This window comes from Chiloscyllium plagiosum, chromosome 5 (genome assembly GCF_004010195.1).
Source record: "Chiloscyllium plagiosum isolate BGI_BamShark_2017 chromosome 5, ASM401019v2, whole genome shotgun sequence".
In the NCBI taxonomy this organism is placed as follows: domain Eukaryota; kingdom Metazoa; phylum Chordata; class Chondrichthyes; order Orectolobiformes; family Hemiscylliidae; genus Chiloscyllium; species Chiloscyllium plagiosum.
This window is the reverse complement of record NC_057714.1, coordinates 50,527,282-50,552,233: the sequence shown is the minus strand read 5'-3', so window position 1 is coordinate 50,552,233 and position 24,952 is coordinate 50,527,282. Positions and strand designations below refer to the sequence as shown.

The window sequence follows — 24,952 nt, the reverse complement described above, 5'->3', positions numbered from 1 at the left end:
CCTGTAGTATAGAAGCATGGGGCAGATAAACTGTGATGGAGGTTGTCAGAAAACAAAAAGCCTTTCAGTATCTGCATTTTTCCTCATTTTGTGTTACATTGCTTCTTAATTTTAGGATGACACAGAAGTATTACACCCTCAGACAAATCCCAATATCCCAGTGCCAAAAAATACAAAAACATATATAAAATTGTACTTATATAGTTGCAAGAAAATGGGTGGGAAACAAAAGGAAAGAGGCAAAAATAAAATTTCAAAATTGAATTACATTGGATTTGAAGTACATATTTTTGAAATTTATGATTAACATTACTGTAATAAACCTGCCATTGATATTTGACAAACTTTAGTGCTGTAATGTGCTTATTTCACCACAGTATTTTGAAATGGAAACACAAAAAATTACATGTTCCCAAGACACATAATATCTGACAACTGCCACCAAGCTCTGAAGAGTTAATAGTTTACTTCAAGATTTCAATATTCTTCAATTAGTTTATCCCAGCTTTATTTAAAAAAGTGAATTAATTGTTTTTACATTGAAAGCTATTATTGACTTCCTGTGGCATCTCATATGTATTACTGATGGGATTCGAGGACAAGAGTAACTTCCAGGGCTGATGATTATGAAAATTGGCCAACTGAATTGAATATTTTCTAATGGAATACACATAGTTGCAAGAGAGCACAATTCAAATATTTAAACTGCTAAAAGGCATGTGGCAGTTAAATATTTAACTTTCAACTGTAAGGCTAGAGGAAATCAGTTTAAAATTAACATAGTTCAAGCAAAACTAGTGATTTGAAGATTTTTTTCTTCCACATGGTGTATTTGTGAAATAAACACACATTTAAAGCACAATGCTTTGCCATTTTAAAAAAAGGGAGCTAGGTAATAGGATTGGTACTTAAGAGCTGACTCACAATTCTAACAATGCAATAAAAAATGAAAAAGGAAGAATTGTATTTATATAGCACATTTTGTGACCTCAGGAAGTACTGGAAGGGTGTAAATCAAGCAGGCTGTTTTATCCTGAATTATATATACTGGTGAGTGTTACAGCATCTAAGTGGCTCAGTGGCTCAATCACTGACTGAACATCATGTCTGCCCAACTTCACTTGAGACATACAGTGAGGGAATGTATTTGTACCCCCACCCCTGTCACTTGCACCTATTCATGATATAATTAACAGGTATGACCATGTCCGTGGTTTCTTCTAAGGTATCCACAAACTCAGATGTCATTACTCAGTCCATTTGTTTTTCTTTGCTTAACATTGGATGCACCAAAGGCAACAAGCCACAATGACATCCTGCTAATTCAATGTTTGTGAGAAGATTTGTAGCTCGGGTGCTCGTTGCTGTGGTTCTGTTCGCCGAGCTGGAAGTTTTTGTTGCAAACGTTTCGTCCGCTGTCTAGGTGACATCCTCAGTGCTTGGGATCCTTCTGCGAAGCGCTTCTGTGGTGTTTCCTCCGGCATTTATAGTGGCCTGTCCCTGCCGCTTCCGGTTGTCAGTTTCAGCTATCCGCTGTAGTGGGACAGGCCACTATAAATGCCGGAGGAAACACCACAGAAGCGCTTCACAGGAGGCTCCCAAGCACTGAGGATGTCACCTAGACAGGGGACGAAACGTTTGCAACAAAAACTTCCAGCTCGGCGAACAGAACCACAGCAACATCCTGCTAATGTGCTGAGGACCTGTGCTCCAGAATTCACCATGCTTCCAGCAAAGTTGTTCCAGTAGAAAACTAGCACATACACATTCATCAGATATGTGCATTTTCAATCAACCTGTTCAGATATGTTATGACACACCTCAGAACTGGTAGAACTTGAACCTGGGCATCTACCCTTCAGGTAATCGCACTACAGTATATCACAATGTTCATCACATATATCTTGCCTACAAAAAATAGTTATTAATCTAACTTAACTAGTTATTACCTGATCAGGCTAATCATCAATCATCAGCTGCTAATTATTGTTTCCATATCAATTCACTGTCTTTGACCACTGCTGTGGGATAGTTGAACTGCTTGCAACATTGCATTCAGGCCCTCAGGGCTTTCTCTTGGTATTCCATGGATAGCTGGTCTCACTGTCTTTTGAGTCAAGATTAGAGTGGTGCTGGAAAAGCACAGCAGGTCAGGCAGCATCCGAGGAGCAGGAAAATTGACATTTTGGGCAAATGCCCATCATCAGGAATGAGGTTGAGAGCCTCAGGGGTGGACAGATAAATGGGAGGGGGATGGGGCTGGACAGAAGGTAGCTGAGAGTGCAATAGGTGAATGGAGGTGGAGGTGAAGGCGATAGGTGGGAGAGGAGGGTGGAGTTGATAGGTGGGAAGGAAGATTAACAGATGGGACAGGTCATGAGGGCAGTGCTGAGCTGGAAGGTTGGAGCTGGGGTAAGGTGAGGGGAGGGGAAATGAGGAAATTGGTGAAGTCCCCTTCCCCCAGTTCCAACCTTCCAGTTCAGCACTGCCCTCATGACCTGTCCCCTCTGTCAGTCTTCCTTCCCACTTATCCGCTCCACCCTCCTCTTGGACCTATCGCCTTCACCACCTCCATCCACCTACTGCACTCTCAGCTACCTTCCGTCCAGCCCCACCCTCTTCCCATTTATCTCTCCATCCCGAGGCTCACAGCCTCATTCCTGATGATGGGTTTTTGCCCGAAATGCCGATTTTCCTGCTCCTCCGATACTGCCTGACCATCTGTGTTTTTCCAGCACCAGTCTAATCTTGATTCTGATGTCCAGCATCTGCAGTACTCACTTTTGCCTCACTGTTTTCTGAGCCTATGTCTTAAGGATTTCCTGGGCTTCTTTTGGATATAGGACATTTTTTTCTTTCCAAATCCACCAATGCCACCAATGCAGTATTTACAAACCTTGACGTCCAGTTCTTCCTCACACCATTATTCATTGTTTCTGAGGTCAAGTTCACTTCCTGCATGGCAGCCAGAGTGCAAACTAGCTTGAACATATAATTAGCCACTCACAATATTAGACCTTTGCTAAGGCTTCCAACCATTCAACAACATTTAGTGCTGGATAGAATCTGCAATCACTTAAAACAGGCATGAAAACATTGGATTTTGTCTCTGTTACAGTGAACAAGTACTAGTGAATGACCCATCACCCCTTTGCAGGTATGGACAGAGTTAGTTCCAATATATCATAATATCTCATGATGGCTTAGTAATTTTAGAAGAGTATTTAAAAAATCAGGTGAGTGTCACCTCCTAAATTTTATTGCTATTTTTATTTCAGTCCACATAGTTAATTTGTCATTTGTTCCAATAATTTACTGGATTACTGCCTGTCATACTAAGTATTCTGAATTTATTTTTCATATGAGGATTATTCTTACCGATGGTAGCTGATGGAAAAGAGGTTCATGTCTTTGATCTGTCAGTCAGGAATAAAATAATTTTCACGATCCTGCAGTTATCCTATTGTATGCTGCAAATGGACCTAATCTGTGACAAAATGTCTCCAGATCTGCAGAAACATGTTTCTGAAAATTCCTATAAAATTCTTTCCATATGACTTTAATACCGTAATATTTCATATAATAAATGAAAATATTCCAGTCATCAAATTTATACCACAGAGAAATTAATCCTGTTAAGTGTCAAGTATCATCAAAATTTGTAGGACCAGATATTAACTATTATAAAAGTTAAAGCGAACCCATTTTATAGCAATAATAGTGTTAAGCCCAATATGCTGAATTGTTAAGTTGTGTTAATTTACCAATATCTCTCAAATAAGTTTTAATTTTTGCACCAGTAGCCCCCACAGTCTACTCAAATCTGCATTGTCCCCTCCTCATCACTGATTCCCCCTTCATCCTCTGGATAGTTATTCATCCTCTGTCTGACTTTTGATTGTATCATATTTTATTTGTTTCTTTGAGACAATGGTACATTTGGTTAAAATGAATTGCAGTTGTCTGCTTCATCACTGTCCAAAAATACACTTTAAGACCAATTTACCAAAGCTATTAACATGTGCCTGTGGGGTTTTCCTGTGAAACTAAGGTAGTCAATTGTGTTAATGCCTCATAAAAGGACAACCTCAGCTGCTTTCAGCCCAGATTGACATTATTAATGGCTTTCTGGGTAAATATTCATTTTCTGCAATCACAAAGGGTCACTCAACTTGAAACGTTAACTCTGATTTGTCTCCACAGATGATATTAAACCTGCTGAGCTTTGTTATCAATTTCTATTTTTATCACAGATTGCTCAAAATGTTTGTTGTAAAGGCATCATGCCGATTCAAGTATATTGTGTGATTAACATCTTTAGGATCTTTTTAAAATTGAGGTCTTTCTGCTATAACATGCATTTTGTTAACGCGCAATCACTATAATGTGATTGACAAATTGGGGGCATTGTTTCTAAAGTGCAATCTTTTAAAACGTGTTGGTTGTAATACAATCGCATCGCCAACACTTTAAGCACTATTTCTAAAGTGCAATTTTTCTATAACATGCGGTGCACAAGAATGCAACATCACGTTATAGAAGAATTACCTGTAATAGATTTGATTGATAGCAATGTAAGGTAAAGATTCGATTTTCAGACCAAAATTCTTAATCCCTTTGAGAGACAGTTCTCTCACCAGAAGTTTCCCATTGTGAGCTTGTTTCCTGTCAAGAAGCCTAAATCCCTCTCTCCTTCCTTAACGCATTCCAAAAGCCCATATTTTTGAGCTTTTTTACGACCGTCTGCTAGTATTTTATCAGTGTCCTTTCTTTTTGCATATAACTTATGAGATACCTCAGGATTTTTTTCCGACATCAAAGATGCAGTAAAATTGCATGTTTATGTTGAAGTTGCTTGCCCATGCTCTTCCCCTACCACATTCCCTTGCCCAAACTTCACCTGATCACTCACTCTCTACATCCACCCTTCTCCAAACAAGCTGCCTTTGTAATTTGATAAGGGACTGTGTAGACTGGTATGACAAAGTTGAACTTCAAAGTTTCCTCCCCTAAAGTTTAATGTTTGACCAAGGTTAACTAAGGTCCACCACTGGAATTTGTAAAATGTTATCATAAGTTCAGAATCAATGCTGATGACTGGCTGAGGCTTGTGCTTTGGGGAATTTCTGTCAATCATTGTATGTAACTTTGATAATACATCTGTGGAAGCGCAAAGAAATTGAATAGGCAGGATTTGTCCTATTTCTCAGCATTTCTATTGCTTGATCTACGAACCGTAGAATTCCTGCAGGAAATTGTGTATCTGGCTCCACTGAAGGACCAAGTCCTTTGTGAGCAAGGTTTTATTTAAATTAGTAGCCATTTCTATTATCATTTATATTTTCGAATAAAACAGTATTTGCTGGGTGTTTGGTTTTGTGAATCAGAGGATAGCTGTGAAGCTGTTTTTTAATTCTTTTTTTTGAAATGTCATTTTAGATTAGTATGTTTTTGATCATTAAAGCTGTTTTTGAAAGTGAGCTGCTTTGAAGTGGTCTCAGATGTAACAGCAATAAAAAGGATTCTATTAGACATAGTAATGAAGTGAGTGAACATAGAATGCTGAAATGGAAGCCTCAAATCAAGGAATATGACTGCTCATAAAAAATATGATGTTCCAAAAAATGTAGAAATAAACAGAGCATATAGTTTATTTTATTGTTAAGTGTCGTTAAAGCAAGGATAGTTCAAAACACTTTAAGAATATCATAAAGTGGTAGCTCAGTTCTTTCTACATCAGGGTGAAATTCCTTTGCTAGGGCGGTACGGTGGCACAGTGGTTAGCACTGCTGCCTCACAGCACCAGTGTCCCAGGTTCGATTCCAGCCTCGGGCAACTGTCTGTGTGGAGTTTGCATATTCTTCTCATGCCTGCGTGGGTTTCCTCCTGGTGCTCCGGTTTCCTCCTACAGTCCAAAGATGTGCAGGTTTGGTGAATTGGCCATGTTGAATTGCCCATAGTGTTAGGTGCATTAGTCAGAGGGAAATGGGTGTGGGTGGGTTACTCTTCGGACGGTCGGTGTGGACTGGTTGGGCCAAAGGGCCTGTTTCCACACTTGTAGGAAATCTAATCTAAAAATCAGCTTTGCCATAATTGAAGTTTCCCAAAAATCAATATTTTGACTCACAATAGTTCCCAGACAGAGGGAAGCAAGCATTCAGGACTAGGAGTTAGGCCCCTTAAGCCAGCTTCACTACTCAATTACATTGATTGTGACCTTATGCCCAGTTTTCTATTCCTTCACTCCCGAAAACCTTTAACTCCCTTGCTGATCAAAAATCCATTCAATTTAGTCTTGAACATGTTCAGTGATTTTCACTGCATACTGTCTGGGGAAGAAAATTGTACAGACCAGTGACCCTCTGAGACAATAAAGTTTCTCCTTTCCTCAGTATTAAATGGGAGATGTCTAATTTTCCACCTGTGTCCTGTGGTTCTGGACTCCTCAACAGGGGGAATCCCCCTACACTATATACCTGCAAGATTTTCTCAGAAACCTACATATTTCAACAAAGCCACCTCTCATTCCTCTAAATGTTGATGAGTCTCAGGTCTAATTAGCTCAACCTTTCCTGATGAAGGGCTTACGCCCAAAACGTTGATTCTCTTGTTCCTCAGATGCTGCCTCACCGGCTGTGCTTTTCCAGCATCCACATTCTTCGACTCTGATCGCCAGCATCTACAGTCCTCACTTCCTCCTCATAAGACAACTCCATTATCCCAGGTATCAGCTGAGTGATTGCCTGCAACTGCTGACCATTGCTGCTCCATTGGGCCGGGGAAGAACAGGAGGTCTCATAGAACCCAGTCCAGCCAACTACCTCAGGATATATGCTATGCTTGGCACTCAATATGTTTTCTGTCTGTCACTTCTGGAGGTATCCCCAGACAGTTTAGAAATCAGCAGTCATTTATTCAAATTGGCATCATGCTACTGTTGATCTGGTATCCAATTCAGGTGATAACCATTTCTGAAAAGTTAATCGAGAGATAGGAGTGCATGGGCTCTTGGATCCAAAGATGTCAAGATATCTGCATTTCCTTCTGGTTCCACCTCCAAGCTGAGCCTGCAGATCTAAGAAGATTCCACTCTACGTATTAGTCAAGATCATCTACTCTCCTTCACCTGCTTTGCCTTTGACATCTAAGTATTTATTTGGCTACATCTTATTGCAAGCTGGACAGAATAATTTGGTGGTTCAGGCAATAGTTGACTGTATTAGCAGTCATCACAATTTCTATGGAATAATAAGAATAGCCTTATGTTATTGCACAATCGCCAAACTGGCGGGTGATTGGTGACAATAACGTAAAATTTTATAGTCCATCCTGCATGCTAAAAAATGATCATCTGTTGAGCAGGTTCTTTATTGTACATTAATTTCAATGGACAGGAGTAAAGTCTCAACGCCAGCATAGTAGACGCTCAACAATTCTCTGAAATAACTGAGCAAGTCACTTGTTCAGTTCCTTCAAATGGGAAAAGGCAATAAATGCCAGATTTGCCAATGCTTTCCATATTCCAAAAATGTTTTTGTTTAGATGAATTATTATGATATTACAAAGCAATTTAATTTTGTGATTATATATGTATTTGTAAGAATGAATATGGATTTGGCTTATTTACCATGATTCTTAGTGTGTTTACAGTGTAAAAAATTTACTCATATTTAACATCTTTATCCTATTTATTTTATTCCTTTACAGGTTAAGAAGTGGCCTATTGGAAAGCATGGCTTATTATATGATCGTACCTGGATGATTGTCAACCAAAACGCTGTCTGTCTTAGCCAAAAGCAGGAGCCCAGACTATGTTTGATTCATCCACACATTGACTTAGAGCAAGGGATCATGACCATCAGTGCAGAAGGTTAGCCAAACCAATAACCCTTAGAGGCATTTGAGCAAACTTAAAAATAGTCATAAAAATAAGAAACGTTTATTAGAAAAGACAATTTAAGCCCATTGGATCATGCCAGTTTTTAGGCAGGAATTTCCAATTTTCAGTCAAATATGTTACAGCCCAAAGTCTCTGTGCAAGTTTTCTTCAGTCTGTAACCATTTTGCAATCTGGTTTTGACATTTCAATTTTAAATAAGCAGAAAATATAAAATACTTGTCAGTGGAGACAAACTAATATTGTGTTTCTAAGGTTAGCATTCCGTGATATGAACTCAGACCTTTGAACAAGGTGACCAGTTAATTACTATTACAGTTATGAAATTTCTAAGATTGTTATGTTTTGGGATTGTCTTTTTAATTTAGGATATAAATGGATAAATTAAGGGTGTTATGCTTCTGTACTGAATGTCAAGTTTTGTAAATCATTACACTTCAAACTGTCTTATTTAATTCCAATATAGGATGGGATTGGGGGTCAGGAGGCAAGTTAATTAACATTTCTAGCTGGATGTAAAGCTCATGTGATTCATGCTGCCATGGAGCTGGAGATTGGGAGGGGAAGAGTTCATGAAAAGCCTTTGTAAATTTGGATTGCAAGTTCTTTAAAAGTATCTTTGAGAGACACAGAGACAATGTCAGACTGCACAAATACGAGTGAGCAGATTGAAGAGAGATTGAAGCATTGAAATTTAATTGTTCACTATCCGGAAAGCGATGGGGGCTCTGTCTCAGTATTACCACTGGACTGTTAATACAGAGACCCAGGAAATGTTCTGGGGGCCCATGTTTGCTTCCCGTTTTGGCAGATAGTGGAATTTGAATTCAATAAATATCTGGAATTAAGGGTCTAATGGTGACCATGATTCCATTGTTGATTGTTGGAAAATTCATCTAGTTCACTAATGTCATTTTGGGAAGGAAATTGCCATCCTGCATGTGACTTCAGAGCCACAGCAATGTGGTTGACTCTTAATTGCCCTTTCGGCAATTCGGGATGAACAATAAATGTTGGCCTAGGCCAATATCGTCCTCATCCTGTGAGTGAATGAAGAAAAGAAACCATTCAAATTAAGGTGGACAATTCAACTAGCTTTGGCTTGAGGGAAGGATCCACAATTTGTCCTTCTCCCTGAAAGTAATTTTGTGGAGCATATTTTGTCTGGTTGGAAAACAGAAGGGAAATTATCAGTAGCTTTTGAAAGATTCCAGGAGAATTCCTGGCTTTCGTTAAACTGTGGTGGGGGATGTTTAGTTTTTTGTAAAGATAAAATGGTTGATTTTTATTGTAGTTCAGAATATAAGTTGCCTACAGAAAAGTGTTTAATCAAAGTTGCTTTTTTTAAACTTGTTGAGGAAGTCTTAAAATTTGAAATCTTGGTCGATAATCCATTCATACAATGGAAGTTTGAATGAGGATTGTAACATTAGGAACCCATCTAAATGATACTATCTTTATGTAACTTCCAGGAAATGTAGTATAAAATATGGCCTGCAGGCCAGCATTTGGCACACCAAAAATATCTAACTCACCTGCAGGCTAAACTTTGAAATACAGGTCAGTGATGACAGCAGATTCTATAAGGGGCTGCTCCTCCCCTACAAGACCTATCAGCAACTATGTAGTTGTGTAACAGTCTGTGATTTTTTTTTAATTCAAGTGATTTGCTAGACAAGTACTTACTGCTCATCCCTAATTGTCCTTGAAATCAGTGCAGTCCATTTAGTGTACTCACTATACTGTTAGGGCAATAGTTTTGACCCAGCAGCATTGAAGGAATGACAATATGCTGAATGCCTTGGGGCAACTTGCAAGTAATGGTGTTCCTGTAGATCTGCTGATCTTGTCCTTCAAGATGGTCTTGGTCTTTGCTTTGAAAAGTGCTGTCAAATGAGCTATGATGGATTTCTGCAGTGCATTTGTAAATAATACACCCTGCTGTTACTAAGCATCATGAGTGATTGTGGTGCCAATGAAATGGACTGCTTTCTCCTGGACAATGAAAGTATCTTGAATATTTTTGGAGCTATACTCATCCAGACAAATGGGCAGTACTCCCATCACTTTCTTGGCTTATGCCTTGTAAATGGTAAACAGGCTTTGGGGAGTTAAAAATCACACAACACCAGGAAGATACAGAATTTATAGCAAAGGTTTACAGTGTGATGTAACTGAAATTATATATTGAAAAAGACCTGGATTGTTTGTTAAGTCTCTCACCTTTGAGAATGATCATGCTGGTTTCAGTTCTTTCGTATATAAATCGCAAAAGTTTTTTTAAAAGTTACATTCTCAAGTGAACTTTAACAAATGGTGTCAGGCTTTGGGGAGTCAGTAAGTGAATTACTCTCTTCAGGATTCCTAGCTTCTGACCTGCTGTTGTGGCCTCAGTGCTTACAACGTTAGTCCAGTTTAGTTTCTGATCAATGGTAGCTCCAGGATATTGATACTGAGGAATTCAGGGATGGCTATGCCATTGAATGTCAAGAAACAACGGTTCTCTGGTGTTGGAGGTGGTCTTTGCCTAGTACTTGTATGGCATGAATGTTCCTTGCTACTTGTGGCCCAAGCATAGACATTGTCCAAGTCTTCTTGTATTTGGACACAGATTGCTTCAGTATTGAGATTGGAGGAGCAGTGAGCAGTTGCTAAGGTGAGTGGTTACACAGAGTCTGAGACTGGATGAGTGGCAGTGAGTTTGTGGAGGTGGGAGAATGGGGATGAAAGGCTTCACTGAGAAGCTGCCAACCAGGTATTGAAGCAAAGAGGGTATTGTACTGGGGGAATAGAGGAAGAGGTTTTCTGCCAGTGAGGTGGGATATAGACACTGAGAGGGTTATGGAGGTATAGACTGTGTGTTTTCTGAATGCCTCCCATTTTTCTGCTGTAGATTTACCCTCAAATAGCTATTCCTAGTCTACTTTGTCCAGATCCTGCCTTATTTTAATAAAATCAGCTTTCCCTCCATCTAAACTCCTTTTTTGCAGACCATCTTTTTCCATAACAAACATAAAACTCATGGTAGATTAGGTTACTTACAGTATGGAAACAGGCCCTTCAGCCCAACAAGTCCACACCGACCCTCCAAAGAGCAACCCACCCAGACCCATTCTTCTAGATTTACCCCTTCACCTAATACTACGGGCAATTTAACATGGCTAATTCACCGAACTAGCACATCTTTGGACTGTGGGAGGAAACCAGAGCACCCGGAGGAAACCCACGCAGACACAGGGAGAATGTGCAAACTCCACACAGTCAGTTACCCGAGGCAGGAATTGAACCCAGGTCTCTGGCACTGTGAGACAGCAGTGCTAACCACTGTGCCACCATGCCGCCCACAAAATTAACAATGCAGCTATCACTAAAATGCTCCCTTGCTCCATCTCAAACAACTGCCTAGCTTAGATCCCCAGAATTAGATCCAGCATTGCACTGCACCTTGTATCCATATATTGATATAAAAAGCTCTCCTGAGTACATTTCAAGAAATGTCCCGTCTTTAAACATTTTATACCTTGATTATCCCAATTTATGTTAGAATAGTTGAAATCTTTTAATATAATTACCCTATTTTTGTTTTCACACACCTCAATGAATTGTCTACATACTTGTTTCTGTATTCCCTGCTGACTAGAGCTCTCTAATACACTCTCAGCAGTATCACTGCTCCCTTGTTATTCTGTAAGGCTGTACACACGAAGCCTCATTTAATGACCCTTCCATTTATTGTCCCACCTTACTGCAGTAATTCACTCCTTAATTAACAATGCAGCACCACCTGCTCTTTACACCCTCCCCTGTCATGCCTGAATATATTATAACCCAGAAATTCGAGTTGCCAATTCTGTCCCTTTCTCAACTATGTCTCTGTTAGAACAACAATATCACAATTCCATGTGACAATTCATGCCCTTAAGTGATCTGTCTCACCTATAATACTTCTAGCATTAAAATAGAGATCATGTAGCCTCACCTTGCTCCCTTGAGAGTCAACATGTCTGAACCCACTCTTTTCTAAGGTATGCTGTGACACTATTGAATTAATGCACTGTTATCCCCTGCTCTGTGCATTACTGGAACAAGCCCAGACCTGGGTGGCTGTATTATGACAGGATGTATTCTGGCCTTAGTTATCTGCCTATGATACAACTCATCCTCCCATGTAGGGGGATGGGACTACAGGAGTTAAGACGATGGAGTGTATTAGGAGGCCCTAAGGAGCAGGAATTGAAGCAGCTGAAAGATCTGGAGTTTCAGGCATAGTGAGGAGGAAATGTCCTGCTATCGGGAGGAAATGTCCTGCTATCTTCACAGCCCTCTTTTCATAAACTTTTCATCAAAATGTTAATTTTCAGACCTACGGTGATTGAGAGAGAGTGAGTGTGACAAAGTGTGTGAGTATTCAAGTGAGTCTGAGTGAGACCGAGTGTGTGTGAGGATTTCTATGAGAACGTTTGCGTGTACACATAAGCACAGGCACGTACACACGCAATTGCCCGCTAAGACCAACTTGGAGTATAAGCCGTCAGAGGTAAACACATGATTGATGTTAGTTAAGTTCCGCTCCTTAGCTTGGCTCTGGTCTGTCCCAATTTGAATACGATAAGGAGTTGGAGCCATGGCTGTCTATCTCTAAGTTTGTTTCTTAAGAGAAAAGGCGTGTAGGTTTGCTCGCTGAGCTGTAGGTTTGATATCCAGACGTTTCATTACCTGGCTAGGTAACATCATCAGTGGCAACCTCCAAGTGAAGCGAAGCTGTTGTCTCCTGCTTTCTAGTTGTATGTCTGTCCTGGATGGGGTTCCTGGGGTTTGTGGTGATGTCATTTCCTGTTCGTTTTCTGAGGGGTTGATAGATGGTATCTAGATCTATGTGTTTGTTTATGGCGTTGTGGTCAGAGTGCCAGGCCTCTAGGAATTCTCTGGCATGTCTTTGCTTAGCCTGTCCCAGGATAGATGTATTGTCCCAGTCGAAATGGTGTTTTTTTTCCTCCATGTGTAGGGCTACGAGGGAGAGAGGGTCGTGTCTTCTTGTGGCTAGCTGGTGTTCGTGTATCCTGGTGGCTAACTTTCTTCCTGTTTGTCCTACGTAGTGTTTGTGGCAGTCCTTGCATAGAACTTTGTAGACGACGTTGGTTTTGTCCATGGGTTGTACTGGGTCTTTTAAGTTTGTTAGTTTTTGTTTGAGAGTGTTGGTGGGTTTGTGTGCTACTAGGATTCTGAGGGGTCTTAGTAGTCTGGCTGTCATTTCTGAAACTTCTTTGATGTATGGTAAGGTGGTTAGGGTTTCTGGCTGTGTTTGTCTGCTTGTTGTGGTTTGTTCTTGAGGAATCTGCGGACTGTATTTTTTGAGTATCCGTTCTTCTTGAATACATTGTATAGGTGGTTCTCCTCTGTTTTCCGAAGTTCGTCTGTGCTGCAGTGTGTGGTGGCTCATTGGAATAGTGTTCTGATACAGCTTCGTTTGTGTGTATTAGGATGGTTGCTGGTGTAGTTGAGTATTTGGTCAGTGTTTGTTGGTTTTCTGTATACGCAGGTTTGTAGTTCTCTGTTGCCCTTTCTTTCGACTGTGACGTCCAGGAATGCAAGTTTGTTGTCGGTTTCTTCCTCCTTGGTGAACTTAAGAGAAAAGGCAAAAATGTTTAATTAGTTATTTCTGTTACATGACAGTTTGACATTTCTTTTTCATCTATATGCTTTTTATGTTTTCTTTGTGCCTTAACTTCTTTTTTAAAAAAAATCATTTTGCTGTGCCCTCCTGGGTCCCAGGATATTGTCTTTCTGGTTCAAGTGAAACCTGTTACAAAATAGAAGTAACATTACATTATGAAGAGCTAGCAAAAGCAGTGATTTTTGCTCCTTTTGGAGCAAGCAGTGTTAGAAATGATCAGAAACAAAAACAGAAATTGCTGGAAAAGCTTAGCAGGTCTGGCAGCATCTGTGGAGAGAAATCAGAGTTAACGTTTCGGGTCCAATGACTCTTCCTCAGCACTGATGGCAACTCCAAAAACGTTGGCTTTAATGCAGAAGATAGGGTGGGGGGAACTGAGTAAGGAGTAAACGATAGCCCAAAGAGAGAGAGAAGAACAGTTGAACAGAGAAAGGAGTGGATAACAATCAGGCTCAGAAAATGAATGCTACCAATGGGGACTGTTAGTGACTAACAATGAACTGTGTGTAAAAGCAGACCATGTGATAACAAGGCCTGGGGTGTGGAGTTTGGGCCACTTCAGCACACCACCTTGTTCCCTGGCCAACATCTCTGTCTCAGGCTTGCTGCAGTGCTCCAGTGAAGCTCAGAGCAAGGTGGAAGAACAAAACCTCATTTTCCACTTAGAACTCAATAGCCTTCTGGACTCAATACCAAGTTCAACAACTTTAAGGTTTGAGTTTCTCCCATGACATTACCCCAACCTCTATTCCCAGGTTAGGGGAGTCCAAAACTAGAGCGCATATGTTTAAGGTGGGAGGAGACCTAAGGGAAAACTTCTTAACACAAAAAATGGCTTGTTTGTGGTATGAGCTGCCAGAGGAAGTGGTGGAGGCTAGTACATTTACAACAATTAAAACGTGTCCAGGTGGTACATGAATAAGGATTTAAATGGATATGGACCAAATTCTGGCATATGGGACTAGATTAATTCAGGATATATGGTCGGCACGGACAAGTTGGACTCTATGACTCCATACAGAGAAGTGGCAATCTGCTTTATGGGCAGGTTGGTCGTGATGTTGCTGGTGCAGCACTTCCTCTTCCAGGAGAAGTGGAGACCACAACCTCAGACAATTCCAGCCTGGTTGGAGGTTGCCACTTGGGTTAATGCAGTCTTGATCATTTGGAGGAGTGTAAAAAGGAGGTCAGTGTACTTTATCACCCTGCGAGGTAAGTTGAAACATGTGATACCTCACACTCACTCTATCTCTGAAACTATATCCACCTCCCACCAAGCATCATGCATCACTGTCACTATTGCCTGCAATGTCTTTCCCACCTGCTTCACCCGCCCTAACTCCCAACACCATTTACATGTCCTCTGTGCTGCCTACTCATACAGTTGGGAAACTTTCTCACCTCCACCAGTGTAATAGCTGTGCCTTCCACATTCATTTCCAATAATTATTGCTTCTTTTATTTAACCCACAATAGGACATGAAGTCAAATTAGATAGTGTGCAGTTCATTATTCAAATGATCATTTATTATGCATTCTGACTTTGACCACCTGAGCAAGGCTTGGATTGGTAACAGGTGCTGCCCTTGATTCACTGTTCCAAGAAACCTGAGCAAAGGCTATCCTCTTGACTTGAGGACTGGAGTAGTATGAGCCTGCTATCTCGATCTGAGTGGGCAAAATGCAGAAAAAGCAAGGAGAGACAATGCAAAGCAGGATGCTGCGAACAGAGGTTCAGAGTGAGTGAGTGATATCAGAGAGTCGAGAGATGCAACGTTTTCCATGAGCTAGGTGCATGTCCCTGAGCACACAATGTCCTTGCAGCAGCATTACACTGATAGTTGCTGGACCAGCCAGAGGTACAGCGTTGAAGCACTTCATGCATCTTACAAGTGGCTTGAAAATATGTCTCAAGAATTCTCAAAGGCTGCCAGTGCAGTATGTCAGATGCCACTAGCCATGGACGTAGGATGCTTAAGATCAGTGCCCATGGAGTGTATCCTGACGTATTGACGTATCCCATCTGTCACGTTTTGCCCACTTTCCTAGTCTTGCCAAGCCCTTCTGCAGCCTGCTTACCTCCTCAACACTGTCGGTCCCTCCACCAATCTTTGTGTCATCTGCAAACTTAGCAACAATGCTCTCCATTCCTTTGTCCAGATTGTTAATGGATTATGTGAATAGTTGTAATCTCAAAACTGACCTCTGCAGAACTTCACTAGTTACCAGCTGCCATCCTGAAAAAGACCACTTTATCCCTACTCTGGATTTCACAGGGGCTGGAATTGTCGTTGGATGTTCCAGGGTTTAGATCTTTTTTAAAAAATATAGGGAGGGGAGTAAAAGAGGAGGGAGAGTAGCATTGTTAATTAGCGAGTACATCACAGCTGCAGAAAAGGAGGTTGTTGAGGAGTGTTTGTCAACTGAGTCAGTATGGGTGGAAGTCAGTAACAGGAAAGGAGCACTCACTTTATTTGATGTTTTCTAAGACCCCCCAAAAGCAGCAGAGAGATGGAAGAACAGATTGGACAGCAGATTTTGGAAAGGTGCAGATGTAATAGAGCGGTTATTATGGGTTACTTCAACTTCCCCAGTCTTGATTGGTACCCCATTAGTGCAGATGGTCTGGGTGAAGCCAATTTTGTCAGGTGTGTCCAGGAAGGATTCCTGACTCAATATGTAGATATGCCGAATGGGGGGAGGCCATATTAGATTGGTGCTGGGCAACAAGCCAGGCCAGGTGTCAAATCTCTTGGTGGGAGAGCCTTTCGGTGACAGTGACCACAACTGTGCAACCTTTGCCATAGTCATGGAGAGGGATAGGAACAGACAGTATGATGGGTAGTTAATTTGGGGATGGGGAAATTATACTGCTATTAGACAGGAGCTGTGGAGTTTAAATTGGAAACAGTTATTCTACAGGAAATGCACAACACAAATGTGGAGGCTGTTTAAGGAGCACTTGTTGCGAGCATTGGATAACTTTATCCCACTGAGATAGGCATGGAATGGTACGATGAAAGAGCCTTGGACAAGAAGAGGAGAGGAGCTTCTCATCAAGAGGAGAAAGAAAGCTTATTTAAAGTTGAGGAAGCAAGGATCTAGCACAGTTTTAGAGGATTAAAGGATAGCTAGGAAAGAACTCAAAAATGGACTGAGGAGAGCTAGGAAGGGGCATGAAAAAGCCTTGGCAGGAAGGATTAGGGAAAACCCAAAGGCATGCTACACTTAGGTGAGGAATGAGACAATGATCAGAGAGAGGGTAGGGGTGATCAGGGATAGTGGAGGGAACATGTGCCTGGAGTCTGAAGAGGTAAGAGAGGCCCTCAATGAGTTTTTTTGCTTGTCTTCACTAGAGAAAGGGACCTTGTTGATAGTGAGAACACTGTGGACCAGGTTAATAGGCTTGAACAGATTGATATTAAGAAAGTGGATGTGCTGAAAATTCTGGGAAGCATCAAGATAGGTAAGTCCCCAGGGCTGGACTAGATATATCCAAGGTTACTACAGGAAGTGAGGAATGAGATTGCTGCCCCTTTGGCAATGATTTTTGTATCCTTACTCTCCATGGTGTAGTACTGGATGATTGGAGTGAAGTGAATGTTGGGCCTTTGTTCGAGAAAGGGAATAGGGAAATCCCTAGGAATTAAGACCAGTTGGTCTTACGCCTGTGGTAAGCAAGGTACTGGAAAGGATTCTGAGAGATAGGATTTCTGACTGTTTGAAAAAACATAGTTTGATTAAAGATAGTCAGCCTGGCTTTGTGAGGGGCATGAAAAGGACTTTGAGAGGCCTTTTGTTTATATGTAAACAGATGAGACTTCAGGCCAAAGTGGTCATGTTTTAGAAGTGACCTGTATAAAGAAAGGGGACTGGTCAGCTCTCTAGCTGAGCTGAGCAGTTTTAGTTCAGTCTTGAACTGGTGAGAAGTTCAACAGAGAGCTGTGTGGAAACTCTCTATCTATCTCTCTCTCTTTCTGCCTTTCAACTTTAACCTGTAAGCATGTGTGCCATTTATATTGTTTTTTTAAAGGGACTTACTGGGACTGTTGTGTATATTCAGAACAGCATAATTAAGTTGAGTGAATAGGTTGAATTCTGTTGGGGTTCTTTATTCTGTTTTTTGTGTTTCCTTGTGTAATTTTGTGAATAAATTTTTGTCTGCTTTCAAATCTAGGAGTCAATGTAGCTAACTTAATCCGGGTAATTTTCACTGTACACTTATCAAAACAAATTGCAAAGTTATGGTCTGAGCTGCCTGCTCGAGAATGTTTTGAGTGGTCTGCCTTAATCCATAACAAATTTGCAGAATTTTAAACAGCAAGTGGAAGGTGCTAGTGTCTTTATTTCGGGTGTTGGTTTGGATGGGTAGAAAAAGCTTGGGATAGGAATGGCTCTTTCAGTTGTCAAAAGTTTTCTGGATGTGGATGCGGTGACCTTGGAAGTTTTGCAAAAAGTGAATAAGACCAAGTTGCAAGAATTAGCAGAGAAGCTGGAATTGGAACTGCCTGCTTCTGTGAGGAAAGGAGAGATCATTACTGCAGTAGTTCAGCATTTAAACATGCTGGAGAAACCATCAGAATCTATAGAGATGGCAAGAATTCAATTGCAAATGAAGCAGCTTGTGTTAGAGGTGAGAGATAAGATTAGATTAGATTAGATTCCCTACAGTGTGGATATAGTCCCTTTGGTCCAACTTGTCCACATCGACCCTCTGAAGAGTAACACACCCAGACCCATTTCCTTCTGAATGATGCGCCTAACACTATGAGCAATTTAGCATGGCCAGTTCACCTGATCTGCACATCTTTGTGACTGAGGGAGGAAACTGGAGCACTCAGAGGGAACCCATGCAAACATGGGGAGAATGTGCAAAGATAAGGAAAGGGCAGCAGAAATGGAACTGTTTGAGTTACGATTCGAAGCAGAAGGAAAAAGAGATAGCAGCAGAACAAAGAGAAAGAGAGAGAGAGAGCAGCAAAAGAGAGGGAAAAAGAGAGAGCAGAGAAAGAAGAGTTGAAATCCAGTTGAACTTCAAAAATTGACAATTAAAAAGGAAGGTCAGCTTTAAAGGCTGGAGATAAAGGCTGAGGGAAGGCTCAGTGAGGAAGTAGTGCGAACTCATGTGGAAGAACAGAGTTAAAACAGCAAGATTAGTAGCTGAAGTGGCTGATGATTATGAGCTGGTCCATAAAACATGGTTTGGCTTCCAGGATCAATTTCAGTCCATGAGGGAAAGAAACTGGGGCAAAGAGAAATCCTCACATGGAAAGGGAAAGGTAGATCTCAGTGAAGATCATAAGGATAATGTACCACAAGGTAAAAAAGAAACCCTTGAGGGGGACAAAGAAGTTACAAAGCTCCAGTGTTTTCATTGTAATAAAGTGGGCCACAGGAAATCGCAGTGTTAGTGGGCTAGCAGAAAGCCAGATGTAGGAAAACCAGACAAGGCTGGAAGTTTTGTTGGACTAGTAACAAAAAGCCCAAGGGAAGTCAGACAACTGCCTCAGAGTGTACAAGATGATCCAAGGTTGATTAAGGAAGAAGTGCCAGAACTGTTTAAAAATTATACAAACAAGGGCAAAGTTTATTCACTTAGGCCAGGAGCAGTAGGTAAGAAGGTTATGATAATAAAGGGCACAGGATCCTCTGTATTTGTAATGCTGAAGGATGAGGAGATATACACTCTTGAGTGACTATTGCCAGAAATGGTATTGGTCAGAGGAATTCATGGTGAGACAAAAAGTACTCAGTTTTGTAGAGTGAGGCTATAGAGTCCAGAGAAGAATGGAGAATTTGTGGTAGGAGTACTGGACAAACTCATAGCTCCAGGAATACAATTTGTCCTTGCAAATGATACAGCTGGTTCACCGGTAGGTTCACCTACTCCAGTTGAAAGGCCAGTGGAGATGCAGGCAACCGAAGAAATGAAGAATCTTTATCCAGGAATTTCCCAAATTGTGTGATCACAAGATCACAGAGGCACAAGCTGAAGCAGGAGAGATCAAAAGGCACAGATAAGGAAGCTGACATAGCTTTATCCAAGACTTTTTTGATCAGATAAGTGGAACAGAGAAGGAGCAAATAGGTAAACATTCTAGTATCTTTAGCTCTGCTAAGCTGATTGAATTACAGCAGAAAGATGAGGAATTAAAACAATTAATCAAAAGGCATATGCAGAGAAGCAGAGTGAATACCTTCATGTGTTATTACTTAACAAATGATGTCTTAATAAGGAAATGGAGACCATCACGCAGCAAACAGATGAGAAATGGGCAGAGATTTATCAAATTGTTTTGCCAGTAGGGTACAGAAAGGAGGTGCTGCAAGTGGCACATGAGCTCCCACTTGGAGGTCATTTAGGGATGAGGAAAACACAGGCTAAAATACAACATTTTTATGGTCTGAACTATACAAAGATGTAATTGAATTTTGCCAGATGTGTCATACATGTCAGCTAATCAGAAAACCAGAGGCAGTAAAAAAACCTGCACCTTTAATACCTATGCCAGCATTTGAGGAATTTTTCACAAGAGTCTTGATTGATTGCGTAGGTCCCCTGCCTCAAACAGTAAGTAGGAATAAGTATGTATTAACAATAATAAGTGTGTCGACTAGGTTTCCAGAGGCAATCGCATTCTGCAACATCACAGCTAAAAGAGTTGTTGAAGAATTACTTAAATTATTTTACTAGATATGGACTATCAGTAGAGATCCAGTTAGATCAAGGATCAACTTCACATCCAAACTATTCCAGGAAGTTTTGGATAACTTGGGAATAAACCAATTCAAATCTACTGCTTACCATCCAGAATCGCAGGGAGTGCTAGAAAGATGGCATCAAACACTGAAGACCATGATAAGGGCTTATGGTCAGGATTATCCAGGTGATTGGGGTAAGAGAGTTCCGTTTATACTTTTTGCGATCAGAGATGCACAGAATGAATTGACCAGATTCAGTCCATTTGAATTAATTTTGGGGTATGAAGGAAGAGGAGCTGAAGGATTCTAGGTAATCCAAGGTGGAGGATGGGAAAAAATTCTGGCTTTAACAGCTGTTCCTTTTTTGAGGTATTTTAGGTGTTAGAGGTGATTTCCTCGAATTTCAGGAGCAGCAATTACTGTTTTATATGCTGTTGCATTGTTTTGGAACTTTGGAGAAAAAAAAGTCAAAACATCAGTAGTTTTAAAAGGAAAAGGAACCGACAAAGGGAGCACTTTGTGAGGTCAGTGCAGGAGAGAGAGAAGAAAGAAACTGACAGAAGTGAACCTGCACAGTTACTGTCTTTGCTGTTTGAATTCATGTATTGCTGGAGATCGGAGTGCGTCTGGACAATTAACAAGCAGTAAAATTCACAACTAATCTTGGAGGAATCTGTTTGGGAAAGGTCACAGCACAGAAACAGAAGTGAATATTTAAGTAGTGGGTAGAGTGGGTTCTTTCTTGATTACATGTTTTATTGAGATATGTCTCTTAAACTTAAAATATAAGCCATAACTATTAATTTAACCTACAGCAGTGTTTTATAGAGGAAAAAGACGATGTTATTTTCTGGGTCTGTAGATTGTGAAGGTGCAAAATTGGCCTTTAGTCGAGTGATATTGCTCTTTTTGTTGGATGTGGGAGTTTAGGGAGAGTTTATGGGTTACTGAGGATTATATCTGCAATAAATGCCGTTGGTTGCGAATCCTGCCAGATCAAATGGATCAGTTGGAGAGACAGAGGCAATGAGGAATTTACAAGAGCAAGGGGATGTGATGAATGGCAGTTATACGAAGGAGGAAAAGTCGCAGATGTAGTCACATAGATGGGTTAACTCCCGGAAAGATAAGAGAGGTAGGCAGTTAGTGCAGGAGTCTTCTGTGGCTATACCCATTTAAAACAAGTATGGTGTTTTGGAAAATGTAGGGGGTGATGGATTCTCAGGGGAACGTAGCATGAACAGCCAAGTTTCTGGTATTGAGACTGGCTGTAATGCGTCAGGTTCGAAGAGATCAATTGTAGAAGGGGACTCTCTAGTCCAAGGTACAGACAGATGTTTCTCTGGCTAGCAGCGAAAAATCAGAATGGTGTGTTGCTTACCTGGTGCTAGGATCAAGAATGTCTCAGAGAGGGTGCGGAATGTTCTCAAGGGGGAGTCGGGCCATCAAGAGGTCCAATGACATAGGAAGGGAAAAGGTTGAGATTCTGAAGAGAGATTACAGAGGGTTAGGCAGGAATTTTAAAAGGTGGTCCTCGAGAGTAGTAATATCTGGATTACTCCTGGTGCTATGAGCTAGTGAGGGCAGGAATAGGAGGATAAAGCAGATGAATGCATGGCTGAGGAGCTGGTATATGGGAGAAGGATTCACATTTTTGTATCATTGGAAACTCTTTTGGGGTAGAAGTGACCTGTACAAGAAGGACAAATTACACCTAAATCGGAAAGGGACTAATACACTGTCAGGGAGATTTGCTAGAGCTGCTTAGGAGGATTTAAACTCATATGGTGGAGGGTGGGACCCAGGGAGATAGTGAGGAAAGAGATCAATCTGAGACTGGTACAGTTGAGAACAGAAGCGAGTCAAACAGACAGGGCAGGCAGGGACAAAGAAGAGAACAAAGTAGGACCTGTAAATTAAACTGCATTTATTTCAATACAAGAGGCCGAACAGGGGAGACAGATGAACTCAGGCATGATTAGGAGCATGGGACTGGGATATCACAGCAATTGCAGAAACATGGCTCAGGGATGGACAGGACTGGCAGCTTAATATTCCAGGATACAAATACTACAGGAAGGATAGAAAGGGAGGCAAGAGAGGAGGGGGAGTGGCATTTTTGATAAGGGATAGCATTACAGGTGTACTGAGGGAGGATATCCCCGGAATTACATACAGGGAAGTCGTTTGGGTGGAACTGAGAAATAAGAAAGGGATGATAACCTTATTGGGATTGTACTATATACTCCCTAATAGTCAGAGGGAAACTGAGAAACAAATTTGTAAGGAGATCTCAGTTTTCTGTAAAAATAATAGGGTGGTTATGATAGGGGATTTTAACGTTCCAAACATAGACTGGGACTGCCATAGTGTTAAGGGTTCAGATGGAGAGGAATTTTTTAAGTGTGTACAAGAAAATTTTCTGATTCAGTATGTGGATGTACCTACGAGACAAGGTGCAAAACTTGACCTACTCTTGGGAAGTAAGGCAGGGCAGGTGACTGAGGTGTCAGTGGGGGAGCACTTTGGGGCCAGCAACCATAATTCTATTAGTTTTAAAATAGGGATGGAAAAAGACAGACCAGATATAAAAGTTGAAGTTCTAAATTGGAGAACAGCCAATTTTGAGGATATTGGGCAAGAACTTTCAAAAGCTGATTGGGGGCAGATGTTCACAGGTCAAGGGATGGCTGAAAAATGGGAAGCCTTGAGAAGTGAGGTAACGAGAGCCCAGAGAAAGTATATTCCCGTTAGGGTGAAAGGAAAGGCTCGTAGGTATAGGGAATGCTGGATGACGAAAGAAATTGAGGGTTTGGTTAAGAAAAAGAAGAAAGCGTATGTTAGGCATAGACAGGATAGATCAAGTGAAGCCTAAGAAGAGTATAAAGGTAGTAGGGAGTATATTTAAGAGGGAAATCAGGAGGGCAAAAAGGGGACATGAGATAGCTTTGGGAAATTGGGTTATGGAGAATCCAAGGGGATTTTTACAAACACATTAAGAACAAAAGGGTAACTAGGGAGAAAATAGGGCCCCTCAAAGATCGGCAGGGTGGTGTTTGTGTGGAGCCGCAGAAAATAGGGGAGATACGAAACAAATATTTTGCATCAATATTGACTGTGGAAAAGGACATGGAATATATAGAATATAGGGAAATAGATGGTGACATCTTGAAAAATGTCCATATTACAGAGGAGGAAGAGCTGGATGTCTTGAAATGCATAAAGGTGGATAAGTCCCCAGGATCTGATCAGGTGTTCCCTAGAACTCTGTGGGAGGCTAGGGAAATGATTGCTGGGCCTCTTACTAAGATATTTGTATCATGAATAGTCACAGGTGAGGTGCCAGAAGACTAGAGGTTGGCTAACGTGGTGCCATTGTTTAAGAAAGGTAGTAAGGACAAGCCAGGGAACTATAGACCAGTGAGCCTGACGTCGGTGGTGGGCAAGTTATTAGAGGAAATCCTGAGGGACAGGATGTACATGTATTTGGAAAGGCAAGGACTGATTTGGGATAGTCAACATGGCTTTGTGCATGGGAAATCATGTCTCACAAACTTGATTGAGTTTTTTGAAGAAGTAACCAAGAGGATTGATGAGGGCTGAGCAGTAAATGTCATCTATATGGACTTCAGTAAGGCGTTCAAGAAGGTTCCCCATGGGAAACTGGTGAGCAAGGTTAGATCTCATGGAATACAGGGAGAACTAGCCACTTGGATACAGAAATGACACAGGGTTATTTTTCAGACTGGAGGCCTGTGACCAGCGGAATGCCACAAGGATCAGTGATGGTTCGACTACTTTTCATCATTTATATATATATGATTTGGACATGAGCATAAGAGGTATATAGAACATAGAACATAGAAGAATACAGCGCAGTACAGGCCCTTCGGCCCTCGATGTTGCGCCGATCCAAGCCCACCTAACCTTACTAGCCCACTATCCTCCATATGCCTATCCAATGCCCACTTAAATGCCCATAATGAGGGAGAGTCCACCACTGCTACTGGCAGGGCATTCCATGAACTCACGACTCGCTGAGTAAAGAACGTACCCCTAACATCTGTCCTATACCTACCCCCCCTTAATTTAAAGCTATGCCCCTCGTAATAGCTGACTCCATACGTGGAAAAAGATTCTCACTGTCGAACCTATCTAAACCCCTAATCATCTTATACACCTCTATCAAGTCACCCCTAAACCTTCTTTTCTCCAATGAAAACAACCCCAAGTGCCTCAGCCTGTCCTCATATGTTCTTTCTACCATACCAGGAAACATACTGGTAAACCTCCTCTGCACCCGTTCATATTTCATCTTTTTTGTTTCAGCTGGTTTTTAAAGGTTTCCTAATTCCTTACATTCCCAATAATCTTCACCACGTTGTATGTTTTCTTCATTTGCTTTTCTACTGTCCATGATTTCCCTTGTCAGCTACGGTTGCCTTGTCCTCCTCTGAGAGGGATGAGTTTCAGCTGTGCCTCCTAATTACTACCAGATAGTCCTCCCATTACTGCCCCATCGTCTTCCCAACTAATCTTCCATTTCAATTAACACTTCCTCCCTCAAGTCTTTATAGTTTTTTGCTACTCAGTTATAACCGCATCACATCCAAAAGTGAACAATATTTCTAAACTGAAAGAGGGAGTTTTGAGAGATGGGACACGGAGAATGAGTGGAG

General features: G+C 41.2%; 1 protein-coding gene across 2 annotated transcripts in view; it reads left to right on the top strand.

Annotated features, from left to right (window-relative positions):
- The window catches only part of mocos (molybdenum cofactor sulfurase), a 233,819-nt gene that overhangs the window by 157,936 nt on the left and 50,931 nt on the right, over positions 1–24,952 (top strand). For both annotated transcript variants that reach the window (XM_043690069.1, XM_043690070.1), the window contains one exon: positions 7,708–7,870. In XM_043690069.1, coding sequence (XP_043546004.1) covers positions 7,708–7,870 — 163 coding nt within the window. The remainder of the gene's footprint in view (positions 1–7,707; positions 7,871–24,952) is intronic.